Source organism: Narcine bancroftii, chromosome 9 (assembly GCF_036971445.1).
Source record: "Narcine bancroftii isolate sNarBan1 chromosome 9, sNarBan1.hap1, whole genome shotgun sequence".
Lineage (NCBI taxonomy): Eukaryota > Metazoa > Chordata > Chondrichthyes > Torpediniformes > Narcinidae > Narcine > Narcine bancroftii.
Genome location: NC_091477.1, coordinates 76,366,825 through 76,390,742, shown reverse-complemented (window position 1 = coordinate 76,390,742; position 23,918 = coordinate 76,366,825). Strand labels below are relative to the sequence as shown.

The window sequence follows — 23,918 nt, the reverse complement described above, 5'->3', positions numbered from 1 at the left end:
CTTGGAGTCCATGCTTAATAAGTGATTTATTCTGGGCACTCAACTTATCAGGAAGATGCAACAGCACTTCCTGACAAGACTGAAGCTGGCAAGGCTACCAGCCACCATCTTGTGAACTTTCTACAGGAGGTCTATGAAGAGTATCCTAGGCAGCTACATCACAGTGTGGGATAGTTGTTGTAGAGCATTAGATCGAAGGTCAATCAACAGGACCATGAGCAGCAGAGGCAATCACTGGGGTCTCCTTCCCCCCACCCCTCACCCCCATTGCATGATCTACCGGGATCATTGTCTGAAGAGGTCAATTAAGTCATTGCGGACCCCTACCACCCAACACACAGCATCTTTTAGCTGCTCCCGATGGGAAAGAGGTGCAGGAGTATCAGAGCCAGAACCACCAGGCTGAGAAACAGCTACTTTCCACAGGCAGTGAGATGGCTGAATGACTAAACTACTTACACTAGCCCTCCAAGACCCTACTATTTGCTCAACAATAGCCTTATATTCTGCATGTGCATTGCTTGTTTGCATGTGGGTTTTGTCTATATGTGCACTTGCATGTTTTTGCATCAAGGACAAGAGAATGCTGTTTAATCAATTGTACTTGTACAATCGGATGATAATAAACTTGAACAAATTAGTTGTACTAGGTCAAATTGGTTGAAAAATATGGTCTTTGTAACCTGTCAGAAAATAATTAAAACCTGGTACTATAACTGGACAATATGGACTTTACAGACAAACCGTATAATCCCAGAAGAAACTGAAGTAAATAATACCCATTTGATTCTTTCTGCATCATTTTTAAGATCATAATGCAATTATTGTATATTGATAGAAAAACTATCATGGCAAGAAAATACCTGACCGTGAGAAACATTGTTACCGTTGTATTATTCTTCAAAAAGGCGATCCTTACATTGTTGAAAGAGATGCCAAGTCTGACACAACTGAGTTCAAAATTGTTCATTTTGTATTTACTTCATTGGTGAGATGTATTTTTGTTTTCCTCTCATTTCACAGACTGGCAGCTTCATGAAACCTAATTTAAACCTTTACAACCCAATAGTTATAACCCAAGCCAGGTGTCAGCTATTCTCTCCATCTTCCTTTGAACTTCCTTTGGATTGATACAAGATTGCTGGTTTTATGTGTTGACAGTTTGACTGGAATTCAGAAACTGTGTCTCATAATTTAACCACAGCTGTCAGTCAGGTTATCACTCACTCTGAATAATCTCTATGTCTGAAGTTAATGGTAAGATTTATGTTAATTATGGACAGAAATGCAGATTTTCCCCAAGGAGAAAGTTGATCCAATGTAGTAGGGCAGTGGTTCTTAACCTGTTTTTTTTTTCCCACTCACACATCACCTTAAGTAATCCCTTACTAACCACAGAGCACCTATGGCATAGGAAATCCAGAATCTAGTTATAGAAAGGGGTGTTGAGCTCAAGTGAGGACAGCTTCTCCACTAGCTTCATATTAAATGCCAAATTAAAGTTGATGAAGAGCAGCATGTCGTATGAGGCGTCATTCTCTAGGTGGATCATGATAGAGTGGAGTGACAGACTATAGGAACATAGGAAGTAGGAACAGGAGTAGGCCAAAAATGGCCCATCGAGCCTGCTCCGCCATTCAATACGATCATGGCTGATCTAATTTATGACCTAACTCCACCTACCTGCCTTCTCCCCATATCCCCTAATTCCTCTATCATGTAAAAATTGATCTAACCGAATTTTAAATATGTTTAATGAGGCAGCCTCAACCACTTCCCTGGTTAGAGAATTCCAAACATTCACTACTCTCTGGGAAAAACTATTTTTCCTCATCTCTGTCCTAAATCTACTCCCCCGAATCTTGAGACTGTGTCCTCTCGTTTTAGTTTCCCCGGCCAGCTCAAAAAACCTTCCTATATCTATCCTATCCATACCCTTCATATGTTTCTATAAGATCTCCTCTCGTTCTATAGCATCATCAGTGGAATGGTTCCCTCTGTAGGTGAATTTAAATTGGTCCAGTGCCTCTCCATCACTAGGCAATCGAAGCATTTCATAATGGTCAAAATCAGTGCCACAGGGCAGTAGTTGTTGAGGCCTCTTTGGTACTGGGATAATAGTGGCTGCCTTGAGACCTGCGGGGACGATGGATTGCAGCAGTGATGTGTTGATAATGTCCGTAAGGATCCCCATCAATTAGCCAATGCAGTCCTTCAGTACCGAGTCAGCTATGTTGTCTGGTCTTGCTGCATTGTGTGGGTTCAATTTGGATAATGTTCTTCTCACCTTGGCTGAGCTATGGAGGACACAGAGCTTCTTCTTGGCATCAGCCTGTTCTTTTGAACCATGCACAGATGTTCAGTTGTCCAGAAGGGAGGCATTGTTGTCTTTAACTCACAAGGTTGTCTCGTGATCTGTTATGGCTTGATCCATTGCCACATGTGCCTCATGACAGATGTCTATAGATGTTCTGTGCAAACTGTGACAGATTGCCTATAAGGACTTCACAAGTAGGTGTTAATTGGACATGCTGTGGAGTAATGGATTATTTCACAAAGTTGTCTTGTGAAGAGAGAGAAGATGGGTTGTGAGTTCTTAGTACAGCCTGGTCAAAGCCCTTGTGGTCCATACAAGAGAAGGTGGCTGACTGCATAATGTTTCACTTGAAATAAGTGAAACAAAAAGGAATTCTGTGGTGACCTGAAAGAAAGAAGTTATCATCTGAAAAACCCTTCATGGGGCAAGTTTCTTCGGCAAGACACTGAAGTGGCTGTGCAGAAGGAATCAGTTTGTGTGTGTGTCCAACAAGCAACAAATCTCTCTCTGAAAACCGACAAGAACCTTCCTGAGCGGTAACCATTTACCTTTCAAGCACCAAAGCCTGATAAAATTCATAAATGTTTAAATTCTGTACACAGTATAAGAATTGCCTGATACCAGTAAGGAGTGAGAAGTGAGATTGGACTGTGAATCAAAGAACTTTTCTGAACTTACACACGCATTACATACATATGCACTTAGAATTAGAACGGGGTTAAGTTAATAGTAATGTAAAAGTTTGGTCCTCTTTTCATGTTTAAAGATAATTAAAAGCAACTTTTGTTTAAGTAACCATTTGTCTTGGTGAATTTCTATTGCTGCTGGGTTTTGGGTTCCTCTGGGCCCATAACAATACTCACACTTTGCCTCCTGGATACCAAAGTGTAGCAAATAATACATGCAGTTGCATCAGATTTGAGTAGTTTAGGCAAATGTTGTCCTGAATTGCTTTGAAAAATTGTCATCTTTAAGAAGATTTAGATATTTCATTGACAACTTTTCATTGTATTAAATTCTGCATTTCAGATAATGCGCTTGAATCATGACAGGCAGATATGCAAATGAGGGGTCTTGATGCAACGCTTGAGTTATCTTTAATATCTGTTAATTTCCTCGCTACGGAGAGCCTATTTGTTCAGTTTTGATCCAAATGTAAACATTATTTTAAATAAGTTTTTAATGATCTCTCATACTATCTCTCATGTGATGCAGTTAATTTTTGTTTGATAATAATCTTTTAAAAACTTTGTTTCTTATGATGCTTCAGATGCTGCAGGTATTTTTGACATGACTTTCAGAGACCAAGGTTAAAAATTATGTTCTTTAGAGAGACCTTGCATGATTTTACCAGTTTTAAGAATTTCCAACATCTCGGTATTGGTTGTTCACACACAAACGTCCAAAACTCCAAATCTCCGTTTAGACAGTTGAGAGAGACCGCATGAAGAGAGTTTAGATAGCATACTGCAAGTGCGGTCAGTAAAGAGGTGGGACTTGCAACGCCCCTGCAGCAATGTCCTATTCATTAGACCGTTGTTCATGGAATGCCTGCAATTAACTTTAGACTGCAGGTGTTCAAGAAATTGACAAGGGTTCTAGGAGGTAAAATTTCAGAACCGAAATGGCACCCTCATTCCCGTTCCTAGCTTTTAACACAGCATGCATTCCGGGAAAATTTTCCTGGAACACAGTGGCTGTGTAAAAAACATAAATGACAATGTTGTATTCAGTGGAGTTGTACCAAAGAGCAGCATGTTCTCTTTTTCTTCCATTAGACATGACCAAAGATCATCAAGCTGAATAATTCACACCCCTCAGTGATGGTGCCTGATTGCATTGTTCCAATATTTTATTTTAGATTTCCAGCTCCTGGATTTTTTGGCTTGGATGGACCATACATGACATAAATACTGATATTTTTTTCATTAAGTTGATTTTGTTCTTTTTGTCTATAATTTTTCCTCCAACAACGATAACTTTAAACCCACTAATGTTGGAATTCCCTTTCAAAATCACTTTGCATCCCTACCTCAATCGCCTCTCCATTGGTCAGCTCAGAATAATTTTTTTTTGTCCTGACCTCTAATTTTATTATTGAGTATTTTTGTTTGATAGGCTGTTCTGGGATGTCTTGGGCATTGCAGCAAAATCATTATGAAGAACTTAAGTGGTTTCCTGTTGATAAAGTCTCTAGTGCCCCCTGCTGGTTAGTGGCATTATGGGCTGCATCTTCCTTGGCGTGACATACACACCACTCAAGTTTATTGTCATCTCATGACACAAGAACAACCTGACGAAACAGCATTCTCCGGTCCTCAGTGCAAAGCATGCACACACACAACCAGATATAACATACATAGTCAAACAATACGTATGCAGGACAAGTATTGATATACACAAATAAATAAATAAATAGGTAAATAGAGACTCACATGGTTAGTGTGAGCAGTTCCTTTGTTCCTTAAGTGTTCTCATTGCCTGTAGGAAGAAGCAATTCCTCAAGCTGGTGGTGCTGGCTCTGAATCTCCTGTATCAATTTCCTGATGGGAGTAGCTGAAAGATGCTATGTGCGGGGTGGTAGGGATCCTCAATTGTGTGCGTGCTCTTTAAACAATGATCCAGATAGATCGCGTGAATCGTTGTCAGAGGAGGAGTGTTGGAAGGAGATCCCAGTGATATTCTCTGCCATTCTTATGATTGACCTGCAATCCAATGCTCTACAGCAACTGTACCACACTGTGATGTAGCCAACCAGGATGCTCCTGAGAGACCTCCTTTAGAAAGTTGACAGGATGGTGGACAGCAGCCTTGCCCACCTCAGTCTTCTCAGGAAGTAGTCACTGTTGCACCTTCCTGACAAGTGAGGAGATACTGATGTATCCATGACAGGTCATTAGTTAAGTGAACGCCAAGGAACTTGGTGCTCTCCACATTCCAGGTTATTTGTATACATTTTGGTTTGATGTGTAAATTATAGCACTTTAAATACTGTCCCTCATTGCAGGGCACCATAATGTTTGGGACATTTAGCTTCACAGGTGTTTGTGAGTACTCAGGTGTGCTCAATTTATTCATTGGTGCAGGTAGAAGAGAGTTACACTTGCTTCTAAGCTTTTGCTCACCTTTGGAGCCTGTAGTTGCCATTTTTAAACGTGAGGACCAGAGTTGTGCCAATGAATGTCAAAGAAGCCATTATGAGGCTGAAAAACTAAAATAAAACAGTAAGAGACATTACTCAACCTTAGGATTACCAAAATCCATTTTTATTATTAAGACAAATAAGTTAAAGTGGGAGGGTTTAACTACAGATTACGGAAAATATCACAGAACAACATAATCACTTCAGAGAAGTATAAAAAAATCTTATATAAGGGAATTCTTTGTGTATTTATTTGTACAATTGTTGTATTCAGTATTATTTTTGGACATAGCATGAGTTATGATTCAATTGTTTAATTATTATAATTATAGAATTTGATGGCCTGAATGATATGTAATATTTATGGTTTTGCTTCTAATTTACAATTGATATGTGATGTATTTATGATATTATTTGATATATGTTATCTTGTGCAAAGAGCTTTTGTTAAAATTTAAAACAAAAAATAGGATTACCAAAATCAACAATCTGGAACATCATTAAGAAGAAAGTCGAGGAGTTATGTGATGGAATAGTGGCTGGACGAGTGAACCAGCCCTCTCCAGAGAAAAGAAAAAAAAAGTTTGAAAAAACAGAGCTCAATAAACATAAAATACAGGAAGAAAAAGATAAAGTTACAGAGAAGAGAGAGAAGATGGCACCCAAAAGAGAAAAAGTAAGAATAACAGAGAAAGGGGAAGAAAGAAAATCACTGGAGAAGAAAGAAGAAGGCCTCACCTGCACGTCAGAACAGAGAGCCACTGTGGAGAGGAGCGGCCGATCTCCAATGTTGGTGAGTCCACAGAGGAGCGGTGTCCTCCCGAATGGCGGACTTCAAATATGGCTCTCAGAGCCAAGAAGAAGTGCGCAAGTAAAAGAAAAGGTTAACGCCGGTGGGAAGGGGACTCAGCTGAGGAGCGGCCAGCTGTGGAGCGGCCAGCTGAGAGATTTAAAGATGGATAAGAGAAGGAGAAGAAGGGGGTAAAAAAAGAGAGCGTTGCTTTATGTATAGAAAAAATAGTGTTCTCTGGGGGGCGAATAATGGTCACAACTTACGCTTATGAGTAAGTTCACAAATCAAAGGGAAAGGGGAGTTGTGGTTGCTGACAAGGGACAAGGGGCAATCCAAGGAGGGGAGGTTCATTTGGGGTTAAAGGGTTATTGTTTGTGGGGATTGTTGGGGTATTTCATGTCATATATTGAGATTAAAAAGGAAAACTTAAAAAAATAGTAATGGAAAAAAAGGAGATGGAGGTGGTGAAGAAGTTAAAATAAAGATAAAAGATGGCTACGTTGGAATATATGACTATAAACATTAATACAATATATAACCAAGTTTAAGTGTGTGGTGGTACACCACCGGCCTACTGCAGGGGGCAACCTCTGCACCTGCAGGAGTGTAAGGGGACAGATCAAAATCTGGCCGGCTGCCAATCAGTCGGCCTGAATGGATCAAGCCCCACCCGGTCGGGTGTCAATCACCCTCTGGGATTATAAGCCTGCGGCCGCCCTTCCGAGGCCTCCCACAGAGTTGTTGCAGCTACAGCCAGCCTGGCTCTGTGTAAATCTTTTGGATGAAACCCTGTTCTACAGTCTTTACCTTGTGTGTGTCTGATTCTGTCTAACAGCGTACCACAATTTAATCCACAAAATTTTCCCACGGCTGCCATGGAAAAATCCTGAGTGCAGGGAGCCTCGAAGTCGACCCATGCCATCCAGAAGCCCAGACACGCTTCGAGATCTGGCAGCATGCGGTCGAGACAATCATCGAGGCACACGAGGGCGACATCCTGGACTCCAATTGGAAGAGGTTGGTCCTATTCCGGTCAAAGCTGGGTCTCCGCGCCTTCCAGGTAACCAAAGGCTGCTCCACATACAAGAGCACAATGGACACTCTCGAGAACTTGTACAAGCCCCCCATGCATGTGGTCTGTGCAAGGTACCTCCTCAACACCTGAGCCCAGCAATCCGGGGAGACGGCTGAGTCTTACCTGGGAAACTTGTGAGAGTTGGCCCAACCGTATCTGGCTGAACCCGGGGTAGGTGTAAAAGAGGTCGAGAGGCTGATCCGGGGCGCCTTCGTCCGAGGGCAACACTCGAGGGCCATCCGGCAGAAGCTGCTGGAAGACAACATCTATGCCCTAACCAGGACTGTGGAAGTGGTCCAAACCCGGGAAGCAGAAACCCTGCACGTCGAAGCCTTCGATTCCAGGTTCCCCCAGGCTCCCTCATGGCCCTCTCAGACTGCAGCTGCAGCCTCAGGCCGAGCTGGGAAGTAGAACTTCACTGTGGCAGGTGCCTGGTGCCCCTGTAAGTACTGTGGGTCCTGGTGTGGGTCAGATCGACGATCGCGCCAAAACTGCCCAGCTAGGAACCAGTATTGTTCCCGATGCGGCAAGAAAGGCCACTTTGCAAAAATGTGCCTCTCTAAATCTGCCGGCAGCTCAGCAGTCCTCTATGACCTCCCTACATCCACGGACCCCCCTACATCCACGGACCCCCCTACGTGCGCATGCCGGCGCCGCCATTGTCCCCGCGACAACTTCCCCCTTTCCCGACTTTGACCGCGCAACATTCGGCCCCGCCAGCGACAGTCACAGCATATGCCACGAGCATCTGCACCAGCTCCTGTCCTTGCCGGTGCCGCTCAATGAGAACTATAGTGATGTCACGTCCGGCTCACAGCGTGACGCCACTTCCAGCTGACAGTCACCTCCCCTGGTGTAGCGGACATGGATGAGGAAGGAGGCCAGCCACGCAGCGGCTCCCCACCTGCTGCCGCCATCTTGGGCCAGGCAGTGCCCGACATGGAGGACCCCAATGACATTAAGAACGATGTGGTCAACATGGGCGATAACCAGGACGCCCTACCGACGCTCCCCATGCCTCTGGGTGCCATCAGCTGCTGCACACTGCACCCAGTGACTGACGGCAACATGGTCAACACGGGCATTGACCAGGCCGCCCTACCTGCGCTCCCCATCCCTCCGGATAGCAATGACTCCGACTCCAACTCCAAGACGGTCCTGGCCGTCACCACGCTGATCAGGGACATCCCCCACAATCTCGGGTGCTCGATGATGGACGTGTGAGTCAATGGTCAGGTAACAAAGTGCCTGTTCGACAGTGGCAGCACCGAGAGCTTCATTCACCTGAGCGTGGCCCACTCCCTAAGGTTAAAGGTTCACCCCACCACCTGCTCAATCGCCCTCGCCACCAAGGATAAAACTGTTGGTACCCTTGGGCGCTGCTCGGTCGATATAATGGTGGGAGGGGAGACTTACACAGGATTCAGGCTCCTGGTCATGCCCAAATTCTGCACACCACTCCTCCTGGGCCTGGATTTCCAGTGCCACCTACAGAGTGTCACCCTTGCCTTCAGGGGGCCCCAACCTCCACTCACATTGCACAGCACGCCAACCTACCAGCCCCGGCCAACCTGCGACCGCTTCACACTGTGCATCACCCCACTGGCGCTCTTTGCACTTCTTGAGCTAAGCTTCAAGCCAATCGCCGCCAGATGTAGGCGCTATTGCGCTGCACACAGAGACTTCATCAAGGCGGAGGTGCAGCGACTCCTGGCGTAAGGCCCAGTAACAGCCCTTGGAGAGCCCAAGTCCTGGTGGTCAAAGGGGGAAGTAAGCCGAGGATGGTTGTGGATTACAGCCAGACCATTAATCGGTACACCCAGATGGATGCCTATCCCCCTGCTGAGGATCACCGACATGGTCAATGAGATAATCCGCTACCGGGTTTTTCCACGATTGACGTGAAGTCAGTGTATCACCAAATTCCTATCTACCGAAGGTCGAGCCCTACACTGCCTTTGAGGCGGACGGGCACCTGTACAGTTCCGCCAGGTTCCTTTTTGGGTCACGAACAGGGTCTCCGTCTTCCAGCGGGAGATGAATCGCATGGTAGACTGGCACAAGCTGAAGGCGACGTTCCCATATCTGGATAACATCACTATCTGTGGTTGTGACCAGTAGGACCACGGTCTTAACCTGGAAAAATTCCTCCAGATGGCTGCGGAGCTGAACCTCACTTACAACAAGGAGAAGTGTGTGTTCAGCACCACCCACCTCGCCATCCTCGGGTATATCATGGCCCATGGAATCGACGGCCCAGATCCGGAAAGGATGCACCCATTAATGGAGTTACCCCTCCCCCCCACGTTAAAGGCCCTCCACAGGTGTCTGTGCCTGTTCTCTTATTACTCGCAGTGGGTCCCTCGCTTCTCAGACAAGGTCCGCCCACTGGCCCAAGCCACAACTTTTCCCCTCCCACCTGAGGCGCAGTCAGCCTTCACCCACATCAGGCAAGACATCGCGAATGCCACGATGCAGGCTGTGGATAAGGATTACCCCTTCCAGGTGGAGAGTAATGCCTCCGAGGTGGCCCTCACCAAGGGGGGCGCCCCATCGCTTTCTTCTCCAGGACCCTCCACGGCTCCAAGCTAAGGGACTCCACCATTGAAAAGGATGCCCAGTCGATTGTGGAAGCAGTCCGCCACTGGTGCCACTACCTGACCGGCAGGAGATTAGTCCCACGGACTAGCGGGCCGTGGCGTTCATGTTTAACACTACCCACAAGAGCAAAATCAAAAATGACAGGATCCTGCACTGGAGAGTTGAACTGGCAACCTACAGCTACGACATCCAATACCATCCCGGGAAGTTTATCGACTCCTCTGATGCCCTATCTCACGCGTCTATGCATGACGACAGGTTGCAGGAATTCATGAGTCCCTTTGCCATCCGGGTGTCACCCGGTTGTACCATTTCGTTAAGTCCTGAAATCTGCTGTACACCATCAGGGACGTCAGGGACATGACCAAGGCCTGTCGGGTCTGTGCGGAGTATAAAACCCGCTTCTACCGCCCCCCCCCCCTCCCCAGGCCCACGTTGTAAAGGCTACTCGGCCTTTCGAGTGTCTCGGCGTGCACTTCAAGGGCCCCTGTCTTCCACGAACCAAAACATCTATTTCCTCACGGTAGTTGACAAGTACTCACGCTTCCTTTTCGCCATCCCTTGTCCAGAAACCTCCACGACCACCGTCTTCAAGGCCTTGGGGCAAATTTTCACCATGTTTGGCTACCCCGCCTTCATCCACAGTGACCGGGGGTCTAGTTTCATGTGCGATGAGCTGTGCCAGTACCTGACGGCGAGGGCCATCACAACCAGTCGCACGACAAGCTATAACCCGAGTGGCAACGGGCAAGTGGAACACGAGAATGGGATGGTCTGGAAGGCAGTCCTCCTGGTTCTCAGGTCAAAAGGGTGGGCCATTGAATTCTGACAGGATGCCCTGCCCGAGGCACTCCATGCCATTCGGTCACTGCTGTGCATGGCTACCAACGAGACCCCTCATGAATGCCTGTTCTCATTCCCCAGGAGGTCGGCGACTGGAATGTCACTCCCAGCATGGCTCATGTCCCGGGGACCGGTGCTTCTGTGTAAGCATGTACGGACACACAAGGCCGAAGCCCTGGTAGATCAGGTTTTCCTCCTTCATGCAAACCATAACTACGCTTATATTAGGTTCGGCAGTGCCAGGGAGGACACCATCTCAACAGGAGCACCCACCACACCACATCATCCTCCAACCCAGGATGACACTAACTGGGCATACATCCCCATCCCCAAGCAGCTATGGGGCACACAGGCCCGCTTCAGCCTTAGCAGACAAACCTGCCCCCCCCCACCCATCCAATACAACCCGCATATGTCGACCCCGGCCCCCCTGGCCACCCCTCCATATGGCACCACACCAGCCACACACAACCCTGCCGCGGGCCCCCCCCCCCCCCCACTTCCCCTCTGACCAGTGACCAGGAGCCAATCCTACAACGAACACAGAGACCCCGGCGGCTGCCGAATCATCTCAACCTATAAATATTGTATGTACATAGTGGGTGCGATTCTTTGTTACTGCCCTCCCCCCCACCCCAGGACAATTTTAAAGGGGGTGAATGTGGTGGTACACCACTGGCCTACTGCAGGGGGAAACCTCTGTACCTGCAGGAGTGTAAAGGGACAGAACAACACCTGGCCGGCTGCTAATCAGTCGGGCTGAATGGATCAAGCCCCACCCGGTTGGGTGTCAATCACCCTCTGGGCTATAAGAGTTGCTGCAGCCACAGCCAGCCTGGCTCTGTGGAAGTCTTTGTGGATTAAAGCCTGTTGTACAGTCTTTACCTTGTGTGTGTCTGATTCTGGCTAACAGCACACCACAAAGTGTATCCCATTGGAAAAAAAAATCACATATAATTTAAAAGACAAAGTTACAATGTTTGAAAAAAACCTGGGAACCACATATGGAACATAACAGAAAGAGCAGGCCTCGGACCACCACCACCTAAAATGATAAGAAGATAAACATGATCAGATTTAATGTGTATAAGTAGATGATACGTCTTTTTTGATTGTATTCCTTTCGTATAAAGATATAGTTTTTTTATATGTTCAATATTTACTGTTTTTGGAGGGGGTGGGAAGGGGGAAGGGAGGGATGGGGGAAAAAGAGAAAATGTCACTGTGAATATTGAAAGAGATGCACCTGTAAATATATTGGTTGATATGGTTCATAGTGCAATAAATAAAGAATTACAAAAAAAAAGAAAGACCAGTGAGCTCAGTAATCACAAAGGGACTGGGAGCCAAGGAAGAGCTCCACTGCTGATAACAGAAGAATTCTCATCATAATGAAGAAAAAAACCCCAAACGTTTGTCAGAAATACTTTTCAGAAGCCAGCTGTGGACATGTCAATGATTACCATCTACAGGAGACTTCATGAACAGAAATACAGAGGCTACACTGCAGGATGCAAACCATAGCAAAGGTGGAATGCTTTGGATCTTGGGCAGTTCCTTTACGCCTCCACACTTTGCTCTTGCCATCACTCTGATACATGATAATCTTGGTCTCATCTATCCATAAGACCTTTTTCCAGAATACTGCATGCTCTTCAGATTTCAGATTTATTGTCAAAGTACATACATGACATCACAGACAAACTTGAGATTCCTTTATCCTATGGACGCAGCAGAATCACCAGTAATTGGTAGTGCAAAAAATAAACTGAACACAGTGTAAAACATGGAAACAAAGAACTGTAAACAGTTAATGAATGCAAACAAACTGACTGTGCAATACAGAGAGAATAAAAAAGAAAATCAATAAAGTGCACAAGTACGTGTCCTTAAATGAGACCATGATTGAGTTTGTCATTGAGGAGTCTGATGGTGGAGGGGTAACAGCTGCTCCTGAGCCTGGTGGTGTGAGTCTTGTGGCATCCTGATGGTAGCAGTGAGAACAGCGCATTCCTGGGTGGCGAGGGTCTTTGATAATTGCTGCTGCTCTCCGATGGCAGTATTCCCTGTAGATGTGCCCAATAGTGGGGAGCAGTGATGGATTAACCATTAGGCTGAGTAGGGTGAAGCCTAGGGGCCCGGAGTGTAAGGGGGCCCAAATCATTTGGCTTGAATACATACTCAGTAAACAGGTGGGTACCTGGTCTCTACTTACTGCACCTGCACAAGTGAAGCCAGTGGTTACTGTGCGCAAGAGTTGGCATTACACCATTGCCAGGGTAATACGTATAGCGCTTTCTGGGGGCCGGTGGCGGTGGGTTAGCACCATGAAGATTTGTGGTATCAACAGCGCGTGCACATCCTCACCTTCCCATCAAACTATTAGATTTTTAACATCCAGTTCAGTTGGAGAGTCATTAAAAATTTTCTACTCTGGTGGGAAGATGATTGGGAAATGAGGGTTGAAAGCAGCTCTCCTCGCACAGAGTGCTCGAAGGCAGATAGTTATGTAATTAGTGGCACTCTGGTGGGCGCTGCTGTGCTTGACTTAGAGGCCACCTGTGTACAGTCTTTTTTAGAATATTTTATTTAAAAATTTTCTATACATATAGTAAAAGAATTAATATAAAAGTACACATTCCAAAAAGAAAACAAATTAGGAATTACATGCATAATGGTATTTACACACCTCCCCCCAGACACCCCTCCCTCAAAATAACAAATATAAAAAGTACAATGTAGTTATATTAAATAGAAGAAAAGGAAATTTTCCGGATTGCACATAGGGATGTCACCTAACACACATATTTTTTAAAAATCATTATCATAATTCAGAAAAAATTCTCACAGGTCCAGAGGCATAGGAAGGACAATTTTACTAATGTAGACCTAATATTTTGGCATACAGGCACCAAATTTGCAAAAACAGGGTATTTATTTCTTAAATGGAATACAACTTTGAATTTCTGCATTCCATCTTGCCATACGCGAACATGTATCCGATTTCCAAGTAACTGCAATACACTTCCTTGCCATCATTAATGCAACTTTAACAAATTCCAAATGATATATTGATAATTTTCATAGAAATAAATCTGGATTTTGTAGAAATACAACACCTGTAACTTGTTCCCAAAAATTCCTAAATCCACCCAAAAAGGTCTTAACTTAGGACAAGTCCAAGTTGAATGCAAAAGTTCCTACATCTTCACCACACCTAAAACATTAATCTGACAAATCTGATTTCAATCTATTCAATTTCTGTGATGTAAAAAAATTAAAAATTAAAGTATCTTTATGAAACTTCCCAATCCTCCACCTTCCCACCACCAAACTATTTAGATTTTTAATGTCCAATTCAGTCAGAGATGTTAAAAATCTAATAGTTTGGTGGAAAGGTGGAGGTTTGGGGGGTGGGGGTTGAATCCTGCCTGTAATCTCCAGTACGAATGCTGGATAACAAGGAAGAGTTTAGGAGCCCCCTATGAATCCCACCGAGCATGACATGACCTGGCAGCAGGCACTGAACTACTACTTGGGGGATGGGTTAGTTTGGGGCCTGCTGTCAGGTCATGTCATGCTCTTCGGGACTCATGGGGTCTCCTAAACTCTTGCTTGTTATTCCAGCAAACTAGGCCCCAACAAGTCACTAGCTTTCTATACCAAGGGAACATCAATGAATAAAAGGTCTATAATTCATTCATATAACCTGTCTTTATGATATTTTATTATCCATGTAGAACTAGTACAACGTTATACATAGTAGTGTAGGGTAGTCAATACTAGTCGCTCAATCAAGGCTCGTGTCTTGTGGTCGTGGAAACCACGTTCACCCAATTAGCAGCGGGGTTTCATGCTCCATCGGTCCCAATGCTACCTGTCAATCAATGATCACACCTTTGTAAAAAGTGAGCGCGAGTCTAAGCTGGAGGTCTGCCTCCTGTTACAGAGCTCATCTCATACATGCAATACCAGCATCTCTCATGGAAAAGTCGGGGACTACTGATTCAATTGGACTCTATGCCATGGGATCTCTTTAATTATTTTATTCATGTTGTTTAAATTATAAATGACAGAACATTTTCTGGATATTGTATTGAATCCAGAGTTTGAAAATTGCAATGGTTGAAAGGCTGGGGTATTTCAAGTCAAATTGTGGGTGGCTTGCGGTATAACATCCATTGCTGGTGTCCCCATGCTTTTGCTGCCCTTGTCCTTCCATCTTGTAATGTTGCCGTGGGTTATAAGATCCTGTTTAAGGAGTATTTCTGAGTGGTGGCTGCAGCCTGCATTTGATACAAATTTACAAACTACTACTGGTGTGTATTAGTCAGTGAATAGTTGTGGATTGAATGCCAACCAACCAGGCTGATGTATCATGTATGTTATTGAACAGCAGCAAGTTACGTGTTGAGTCAGAGTTACAACACTGCATAATTCGTAGCTTCTGACTCTTTGCCAAAACACGTTAGTTTCTAATCAATATTAAATCCCAGTGAGCTGTGATGTAGACATTGGGGAATCAGTGACTGCTATGCAATTTACATGGTATGAGGTGAGAGCTGCATTTCTCAGGAGGCTGGCCTAACTGTGGCTGGTACAAGCCTCGGGGCAGGGGGGGGGGGGGGGTTGTTGGGCAGGGAGGATGTTGTACAGCAGAGAGCTGAACAGGGACAAACTGCCCCAAATGCAGACCTGTGTCAGAGCCCGGCGATGAGGTCCCCACCATCGGCCAGCACCCCATTTCCGGCCCAACCTCTCCCCTCTTCATGCACCTCTCTCCACTGGGCTATTGCCACCCAGCCCATCAATTCTATCCTCCCATCGCTGAGCACAGCGTACACAAGCACACCTCAAGTACTATCCGGTAGATAAATTTAGAATATGTGAGGGGAGGGCATCACCTGGGGGGGGGGGGTGGGCAAGATCAGATGGGGGCCTTACTAAAGATCAGCCTAGGGGCCCGGGTGGTAGTTAATCCACCACTGGTAGGGAGGGCATTGCCTGTGATGTCCTGGGCTGTGTCCACTACCATTTGGAGGGTTTTACACTCAGGGGTATCGATGTTCCCATACCAGACCATGATGCAGCCGGTCAGCACACTTTCTACCACACCTCTGTAAAAATTTGCCAGGGTTTCTGATGCCATAGCAAACCTCTCCAAACTCCTGAGGAAGAAGAGGTGCTGATGTGCTTTCTTCACAATGCTATTGGTGTGTTGGGTCCAGCAAAGATCCTCCAAGATAGTGACTCCCAAGAACTTAAATTTGCTCACCTTTTCCACCTCTGATCCCCCAATGATCACTGGATTGTACACCTCTGGCTTTCATTTCCTAAAGTCAACAATCAGCTTCTTAGTTTTGGTGACATTAAGTACAAGGTTCTTGTTGCACCATTCAGCCAAGTTTTCAATCTACACCCTGTATGTTGACTCACTGCCTTCCTTTATACAACCCACTACCCGTGGAATTGCCGGCAAATTTGTAGATGGTGTTACTGTCATAGGTTTAAAGTGAGTAGAGCAGGGGGGTAAGAACACAGCCCTATGGTGCTTTGGTACTGATGAAGATTGTGGAGAAGTTCTTACCAATCTTCATTGATTGTGGTCTGCAGGTGAGGAAATCCATGATCCAATTAAACAGTGTGGTGTTAACGCCCAAGACTTGGAGTTTGCTGACCAGTTTTGAGGGGATGATGGTGTTAAATGCTGAACTGTAGTCGATAAAGAACATACTGAAGTATGTATCTTTGCTGTCCAGATGTTCCAGGGCTTTGTGTAGAGCCAGTGAGATGGCATCTGCTCTAGTCTTGTTACTACGATAGGCAAATTGGAATGTATCCATGTCACTACTCAGACATGTGCCTCATCACCAGCCTTTCAAAATACTTCATTTTAGTTGATGTAAGTGCCACTGGTCGATAGTCATTAAGGCAGGTTATTACACTCTTCTTTGACACCTGTTTGAAACAGGTCAGCATAGATTTTTAATACTTGGTCAGGTACTATATCCAGGCTAGATGCTTTTCTCGGATTCACTCTCCTGAAGGCAGCACATACGTCATCCTCAGATATGGACAGAATGGGATCATCAAGGGATATGGGGGTGCAGAGGGGTCGTTCTTAGCTGTTACAGTTGTCAAATTGGGCATAGAAGGCATTGAGTTCCTCTGGGAGTGAAGCTTTGCCATCTGCTATTTCACTGGATTTGGTTTTGTAACAGGTTATGACATTTAGGCCCTGCCACAGCTGTTGGGTGACCCTCAGTTTCCATTTTCATCCAGAATCTCCACTTAGCCCAGGATATAGCTTCCCGCAGGTCATACCTGCTCCTGCTGTACTGATCTGGATCTCTGGACTTAAATGCCTGCAATCTGGCTCTCAGTAGGTTCCAGATTTCATTGTTTATCCAGAGCTTCTTGTTGAGGAATACCCTGAATGACCCTAAATCCTTCTGGGCAAACTGAAATCAGGCCATCCTTTCTGTTGCTAACAAGCAGTTTGCATCTTGCCTCTGTACTTCTGTCCATGAAGTCTTCTATTGTCAGAAGTCATTGACATACCCACACCTGCCTCCTGAAGAGTGTTCTAATCTGTCGGACATATGTGAGAAAAATTTTCTTCATTATGATGAGAATTCTTCTATCCTCAGCAGGGTAGGTCTTTCGTGGAATACCTTTGCAATTACTAAGTTCACCTGTATTCTCTTTCTTTGTAATAATGTTTTCCAAACTGTTGATTTTGGTAATCAGAAGGTTTAGGTGATGTCTCTTACTGTTTTATTCTTGTTTTTTTTCCTTGTTTTTCTATCTCATAATGGCTTATTTGAGTTTTATTGGCACAATTCTGGTCCTCATGTTGAAAAATGGCAACTACAAACTTCAAAGGTTATGAAAAGCTTAGAAGCTAGCCTAGCTCTCATATACCTGCACCAATGAAGCACTTAAATATACCTGATCAATCATAAACACCTGTGAAGTGAAATGTCCCAAACATTGTGGAGACCTGAAATGAGGAGTCTATGTATAAAAAGTGCTGTACTGTAATTTTTACATGGTCAAACCAAAATGAATTCAAATAACTTTTGGGGCGTGGTGTATAGCCTGTGTAACCAATTATATTGTATCATGCATAACCTCCTGTTTATTGTATTTCTCATAGTTCTGGAGCAAAGCTTTTCCCATCATTATTGAATGAAGATCTACCGGGACCAATGCCTGAAGAGGGCGCACAAAATCTGTGAACCGGTGCGGACTCGAAAGGCCAACATGGCCTGTTTCGTTATATGGTTATATGGTTAACCCTGAATAAATAAACTCTGAAATTTGTTCTTGACTTATGAATTGTTTGATTACAAATTTAATACTGTGGAGCACAGGGGCAAATCAAGGGAAAAAAAGCATTATGGAGAGCACAGTATGTCATGGAGGGTGGTCTTTCCTGTTCCTCCGGTTGCCAATGTATCCATGTAACTGTTACCGATTAACTTCTTCAGTATTCTAGTGTAGATCCCCCTCCCCCCCCCTACACCAATGAAGCACTTAAATATACCTGATCAATCATAAACACCTGTGAAGTTAAATGTCCCAAACATTGTGGTGACCTGAAATGAGGGGTCTATGTATAAAATGTGTTGTAATTTCTACATGGTCAAACCAAAATGTATTCAAATAACCCTGAATAAATAAACTCTGAAATTTGTTCTTTGTCATATTCCTGTCATTGCCTGTGTGTGATGTTGCACAGAGCTCAGCACTTCAACTCGTCACTTGTTGCCCTGTACTTGTCCATATTGGCAGTGCATGCCTGCATCAGTACCGTTAAGATGTCAGAAGGATGGGGAGACACCAAATTAAAAAAACCTATCTGAAATAATACAGATAATGATGCAGCACTGAACTAAGATAACAAATAGGAAAGTTAAATCCATTCATGAACCAAGTGTTAAAAGTGCTAACGTAGATTACAAGAAGTTATTCTGAATCTTTGCCTGTTAGAGTAAAACACAGGATTGTGCTGACACCGTGGTTAAGTGAAAAACTTCTCAACCCCGAAATGCTGGTGATGCATCTGATGATAAACCAACATGATCAACGTTTCAGGCTTCATCAAGGTATCTGAGGAAGAAGCCTGGTCTGCTCTGTAAGGAGGTAACATGGAATTCGATCGTCCCTTGGCTTGTACACTTCCCGGCATGCACCGGCCCTACTTAGTACACTTCCCGGCATACCGCAATCCTACTTAGTACACTTCCCGGCATACCACGATCTTGCCCGTCCACTTCCCAAAGGGCAGTGCGAGTGCCAAGATGGCGGCAGCTATGATGAAGCTTTACGTGGATTCGCTCTGGCAGAAGTTGGAGGAATGTCAGGAACCAGGCGTGCTCGGGATTATCGTGGCTCTGGTGGTGGTGCTCCTCACTGTAGGTGAGAGTGGGGTGGGGTGCGCTGCTTGCGACTTCTTGTTGTTGTTGGCGGCGGCTGCAGCGCCAGAAACCTGCTCTTCGTTCTGCCAGCGTGTCCCTCACGTGTGTGAGCCGAGACTGCGACCCGTCTGCTTCAGTCCCTCATTTCCTCCCTGAAGTAGCCCACCCACCTCCTCCCGGTCCACGCTAACCTCTGTTTCCACATGTGTTTCCCACGTGTGTGTGGGGATGTTGCATGTGTTCGATGCAACTTTGAGGATGCCGTTGAAACAGTTTCTCTGTCCAGGAATTAGGAACCTGTCTTAATGGGCTTGAAGCAGAATCCCTGGGTTATGACTGGCATCAACTGTACGAATAACGCGTTTAGTCTCTATAAAGGTGATCGGAGACTAGATGCTGAAACCGACTGGTTTGTTTCTCCTACCAATGGATTTGGACCATTTTGCAGAAAAGCCCATTTCCTACTATTTTAGTGGTTTGTCGTGCCTTCTATAAATCGTCATTATCTAGAAAGCATATTTGGGGTCAAGACAAAGTGTGTTTCCCTCCCTAATTTTGAGAAGGAAGGTCGTTGACCTGAATCATTAATTGGCTTCTCTTTCCTTAGTTCTTCCACCATTTCTGTCCTTGATCAATATTTGCAGTTTCATGGCAACCCCGTGCTTAGTATCAAGTTTTATTTGAATAAAAACAAAAAACTCCCAATGTAGTTCTGATGAAGGATCTTCAACCTGAAATGTTAACTTCTCTATCCATGGATGCTCCCTGATGTGCTCAGATCTTCAGCATTTTCTGATTGAATTCTTTGTCTTTTATTCAGCCAATTTACCTGATGTATTAGAGGGAATGATGCTTTTAGTTGTCTATGCTCTTCTCTGACAATAAATGTGAAGTGACCAATACTTTCCAAAGTTTTGTGGCTGGGAGCAAATTGGTGGGGGACATTTGTTTGGCTGACATTTAGCGTGGCCCATTGTTGTACAGTTTTGTGAATATGTTGACGAACTCTTAGGGCTCAGACATTCAGCATGCAGCTGTGCAAGCTATATATTTAGTTTGAGATGTGAGACTGGAGTGTTCTTGGTTCTGAAGTGTCTGCGATGAAAGCTGATTAGTTCTTTATTGTCCTGCAGCAGGAGGTTAGTGGAGAGACCTGGTAAGAAAGACTAAGAAGGTTTTCTCTTTGCAGTGTGCTTTTTAAGAAGTATTCTTAAAATACTGGTCTTAAAATACTTAAAATATGTGGACTTAGCCCCACTGTTCTACTCGCCACACTATGACTGTGTGGCCAGGCACAATTCAAATGCTATATGCACATTTGCTGATGACCCCACAGTGGTCGGCAAAATCACACAGCCACGAGGAAGTGTACAGGAGGGAGATAGATCAGCTTGTTGAGTGGTGTCACAACAACAACCTTGCACTCAACTTTAGCAAAACCAAGGAGATGATTGTGGACTTGAGGAGAACATGAACCAGTCCTCACTGAGGGGTCAGCGGTGGAGATTGTCAAGAACTTCAAATTCCTGGGTGTCCACATCTCTGAGGATCTGTCCTGGAGCCTCCATGTTGATGCAATTACAAAGAAGGCTCACGAGCAGCTATGAGGAATTTGAGGAGATTTTGTATGTCACCAAAGACTCTTAGACCTCTACAGGTGTACAATGGATTGCCTTCTGTCTGGTTGCATCACTGTGGTACAGAAGCGGCATTGTTCAAGAGAGGGGAAAAAAACTTCAGAAGTTTGTTAACTCGGCAGGAGACCTCACGAGCACCTCTCTTCACTCCATTAAGGACATCTGCAAGGTTTTTTTAAGAAATCAGTCTATCAAGGATCACTCAGGCCATGTCCTCTTCATACTGCTGCCATCAGGAAAAAAAGTACAGGAGTTTGAAGATGAGCATTCAGCGGCACGACAGATTCTTCCCATCTACCATCAGATTTCTGAATGAACCACAGACTCTCACTTTTTTTCTCTTGCACTATTTTTATTGAAATGTGGTTTCTAGAATGTTCGCACTGTGTTGCTGCAAAACAATGAATTTGCATGTTAATGACAATAAATTTGGATTCTTCCAGCTATGTAAATATCCTAAAGATATTTTCATCCAACAGAGTGTCTTTGTAATACAGGAAAAAGAACAGCAAAATTACTATATAATTTTTAAAAATTGTTTATTGAGGGATAAACATTGGCCACAATCATTTCCTTCAACTGGCCAAGGTCAGTCTCATTCCAGAAACATGACAACACCCCCATTGATCTATTAAAAAATGAAATTCATCTGTCTTTTACCAAGAGTCATGAAACGCAGACGAGTGCTACCTTAATGGCAAATCTGCCCAGGCCATTGGCAGATATTTGTACAGAAGCTGCTAACTTTTCCAGTATTCTGGCTAATATTTCACACAAATGTTCGCTGTATCTGCTTGGAGTAATAAGCCTCCATAACTAGCCCTTTGACAAAATAATATGCCACTTGGCATTTTGTGGATCTTGCTCTTGATGAATGAAGTGTATATTTAACATTCACCTGATGTAAAGGGACAGAAAATTATGATCTTATTTTCCAGCCAAGAGTATAATGAGGGGGAAACAAATGTAAAATATCAGCAATTAAAGATTAGCACAACTTTGTTGCTCTTGGGATCAATAGCTGTAGATTGAAGGAAAAATCTTTCCAGATGATGAATATGAGGATAGTTGAATATATTTTTCTGTTACAGTTCTTTTCATACTGCTCCGGAGCAGAAAGAGCACTCGCAGAGCAATTCTTCTGACTGGTTTGTGTGATTCTGGGAAGACTCTCCTGTGCTGCAGGGTAAGTCTGATGGCGTTTACAAGAAAATGGTTTCTGGTGAATTGCTTTCTAATTTCACTTAATGATTTATTTTTGCTAAACAAATACCTTTCCTAATTGAGGATGTTGCAATCTGCCTATTTTAAAGCAAATGGAGAGTATAGTTGCGATTGAGGTTAAGGTTGTGTAGATTGTTCACTTGTAATGAAGGCAGCGGTATCGGAGGAGGCAACATGATTAATGGACCTCCATGGCTCTGAAGGGTTTTGCTTCCGTTTGTTGTCTTGGCAGTGGTTCTAGTTAGGCAACACATCTGTATGCCTTTACAGGGAAAACCGGAAATTAATTTTGTGTACTTAACAATGAACTGAATGTTGAAATGAATCTGTTTTATAAATCCGTAAAACCTCTGTCTTGAATATACTTGGAACTGTACCTCGCCTACTACTCAAGGTAGAAAATTGCAGATTCTCTATCCTCTTTGGAGAATTTTCATCTCATTGCAGACCTGAATGGTCCACCCTTATTATAAATCTCTGATCCTTTGTTCTGAATGCTCCTATTAGGGGAAAACATCATTCCTGTATTACCCTTTTAAACCCCTGTAATATTTTAATTAAGACCTTCCCTCATTTTTTTTTGGTATATTTATTTATTGTTCAAAATAAGGCATACAATAGAATGCAAATACACATAATTTTCTTCCCTATAATCCCCCCTCCCTCCCCACCCCACTAACTACTCCAAAAGAAAGAAGGAAAGAGGAAGTTAAACGCCTATAACAATCAACCAGTTACTTGGTTCGGTGCTGCCCCAACAGTGGGGGGGGGGACTCTACTATAGTTATGTAAATTATACATGATCTTTTCCAATGGAATACAGGATCTCATTTCCATATGCCATCTTTGAATACTTAATTCAGTTTCATTTTTCCAAGTAATAGCTAAACATTTTCTTGCCACAGCCAATGCTAATATAAACACAATCTGAAATTTATCTAATTTTAATTCCAAACCCAGTTTTTAATATATCCTAATAAAAATACTACTTCCCTGATTTTTCTAAGTTCAAACAAGTATAGTCAATTTTTCATCTCTCTTCATGAGATAACCTCCCCTACCCATCATAGGAATCAATATGATGAAGCTTTGTTGTCCCAACTTGTATGTATTTAGCAGGGAAACTAGTGAGCCTATTTAATTGCAGTAGAGCGCCATTCTTGATCTTTTTTGACTATGGACTCTTTGAGGCTCTGCTGGAAGTTTATGGGACCCCTTCCCTGTGAAGCAGTCAAGTTTAGTTGATTTAAGATTTTAGTCTATGCCTCTTCCCCCTTAAATATGCTGTGGCTCCAGTGATGTAACATCACTGTAGATTATATAACCTCACTGGTATTATGGTCTAGTGTATTAATTGATAAAACTATTTATTTTCTGACCGTTATTAGTTGTCTAAAATACTAAAATGCATCTACCCTTGTAAAATAAAAAGGAGAAAGAGCAATCAAGACCTCTAATACTCTTGTATCTTATTTCAGCTGCTGTCAGGGAAATTTAAAGTGACACACACATCTGTAACCAGTAACTCTGCATTGTACAAAGTTAAAGGTGATAAGGTAGGTGTGTAATTCTGAACCTCTGCACTTGCTGTACCTGATATGACCAGTTCTGAAACTATGCTTGGTTCCAAAAAACAGCATAGGGAACTATTGAAAATAAGGTGGATTCCTTCCTTGAAATATGCCTTGGGGAAATAGTTCTGAATGATGGACAGAAGTGATGATAACCGTTCTAACTGAAGAAGCAGGTCCTTTGGCACATGTCCATGCCAACTAAATCAGAATCCGCATTTATTGTCATGAATATGTCCTAAAATGTGTTGTTTTACAGCAGGTTTACAATGCAAATATTGGTATGTTCCAC

General features: G+C 43.9%; 1 protein-coding gene across 1 annotated transcript in view; it reads left to right on the top strand.

Annotated features, from left to right (window-relative positions):
• The first annotated feature begins 19,039 nt into the window (after positions 1-19,039).
• The window catches only part of srprb (SRP receptor subunit beta), a 19,256-nt gene continuing 14,377 nt past the window's right edge, over positions 19,040-23,918 (top strand). Inside the window, exons 1-3 of the mRNA XM_069896562.1 lie at positions 19,040-19,195; positions 21,923-22,017; positions 23,534-23,611. Coding sequence (XP_069752663.1) covers positions 19,078-19,195; positions 21,923-22,017; positions 23,534-23,611 — 291 coding nt within the window. The 5' untranslated portion in view covers positions 19,040-19,077. The remainder of the gene's footprint in view (positions 19,196-21,922; positions 22,018-23,533; positions 23,612-23,918) is intronic.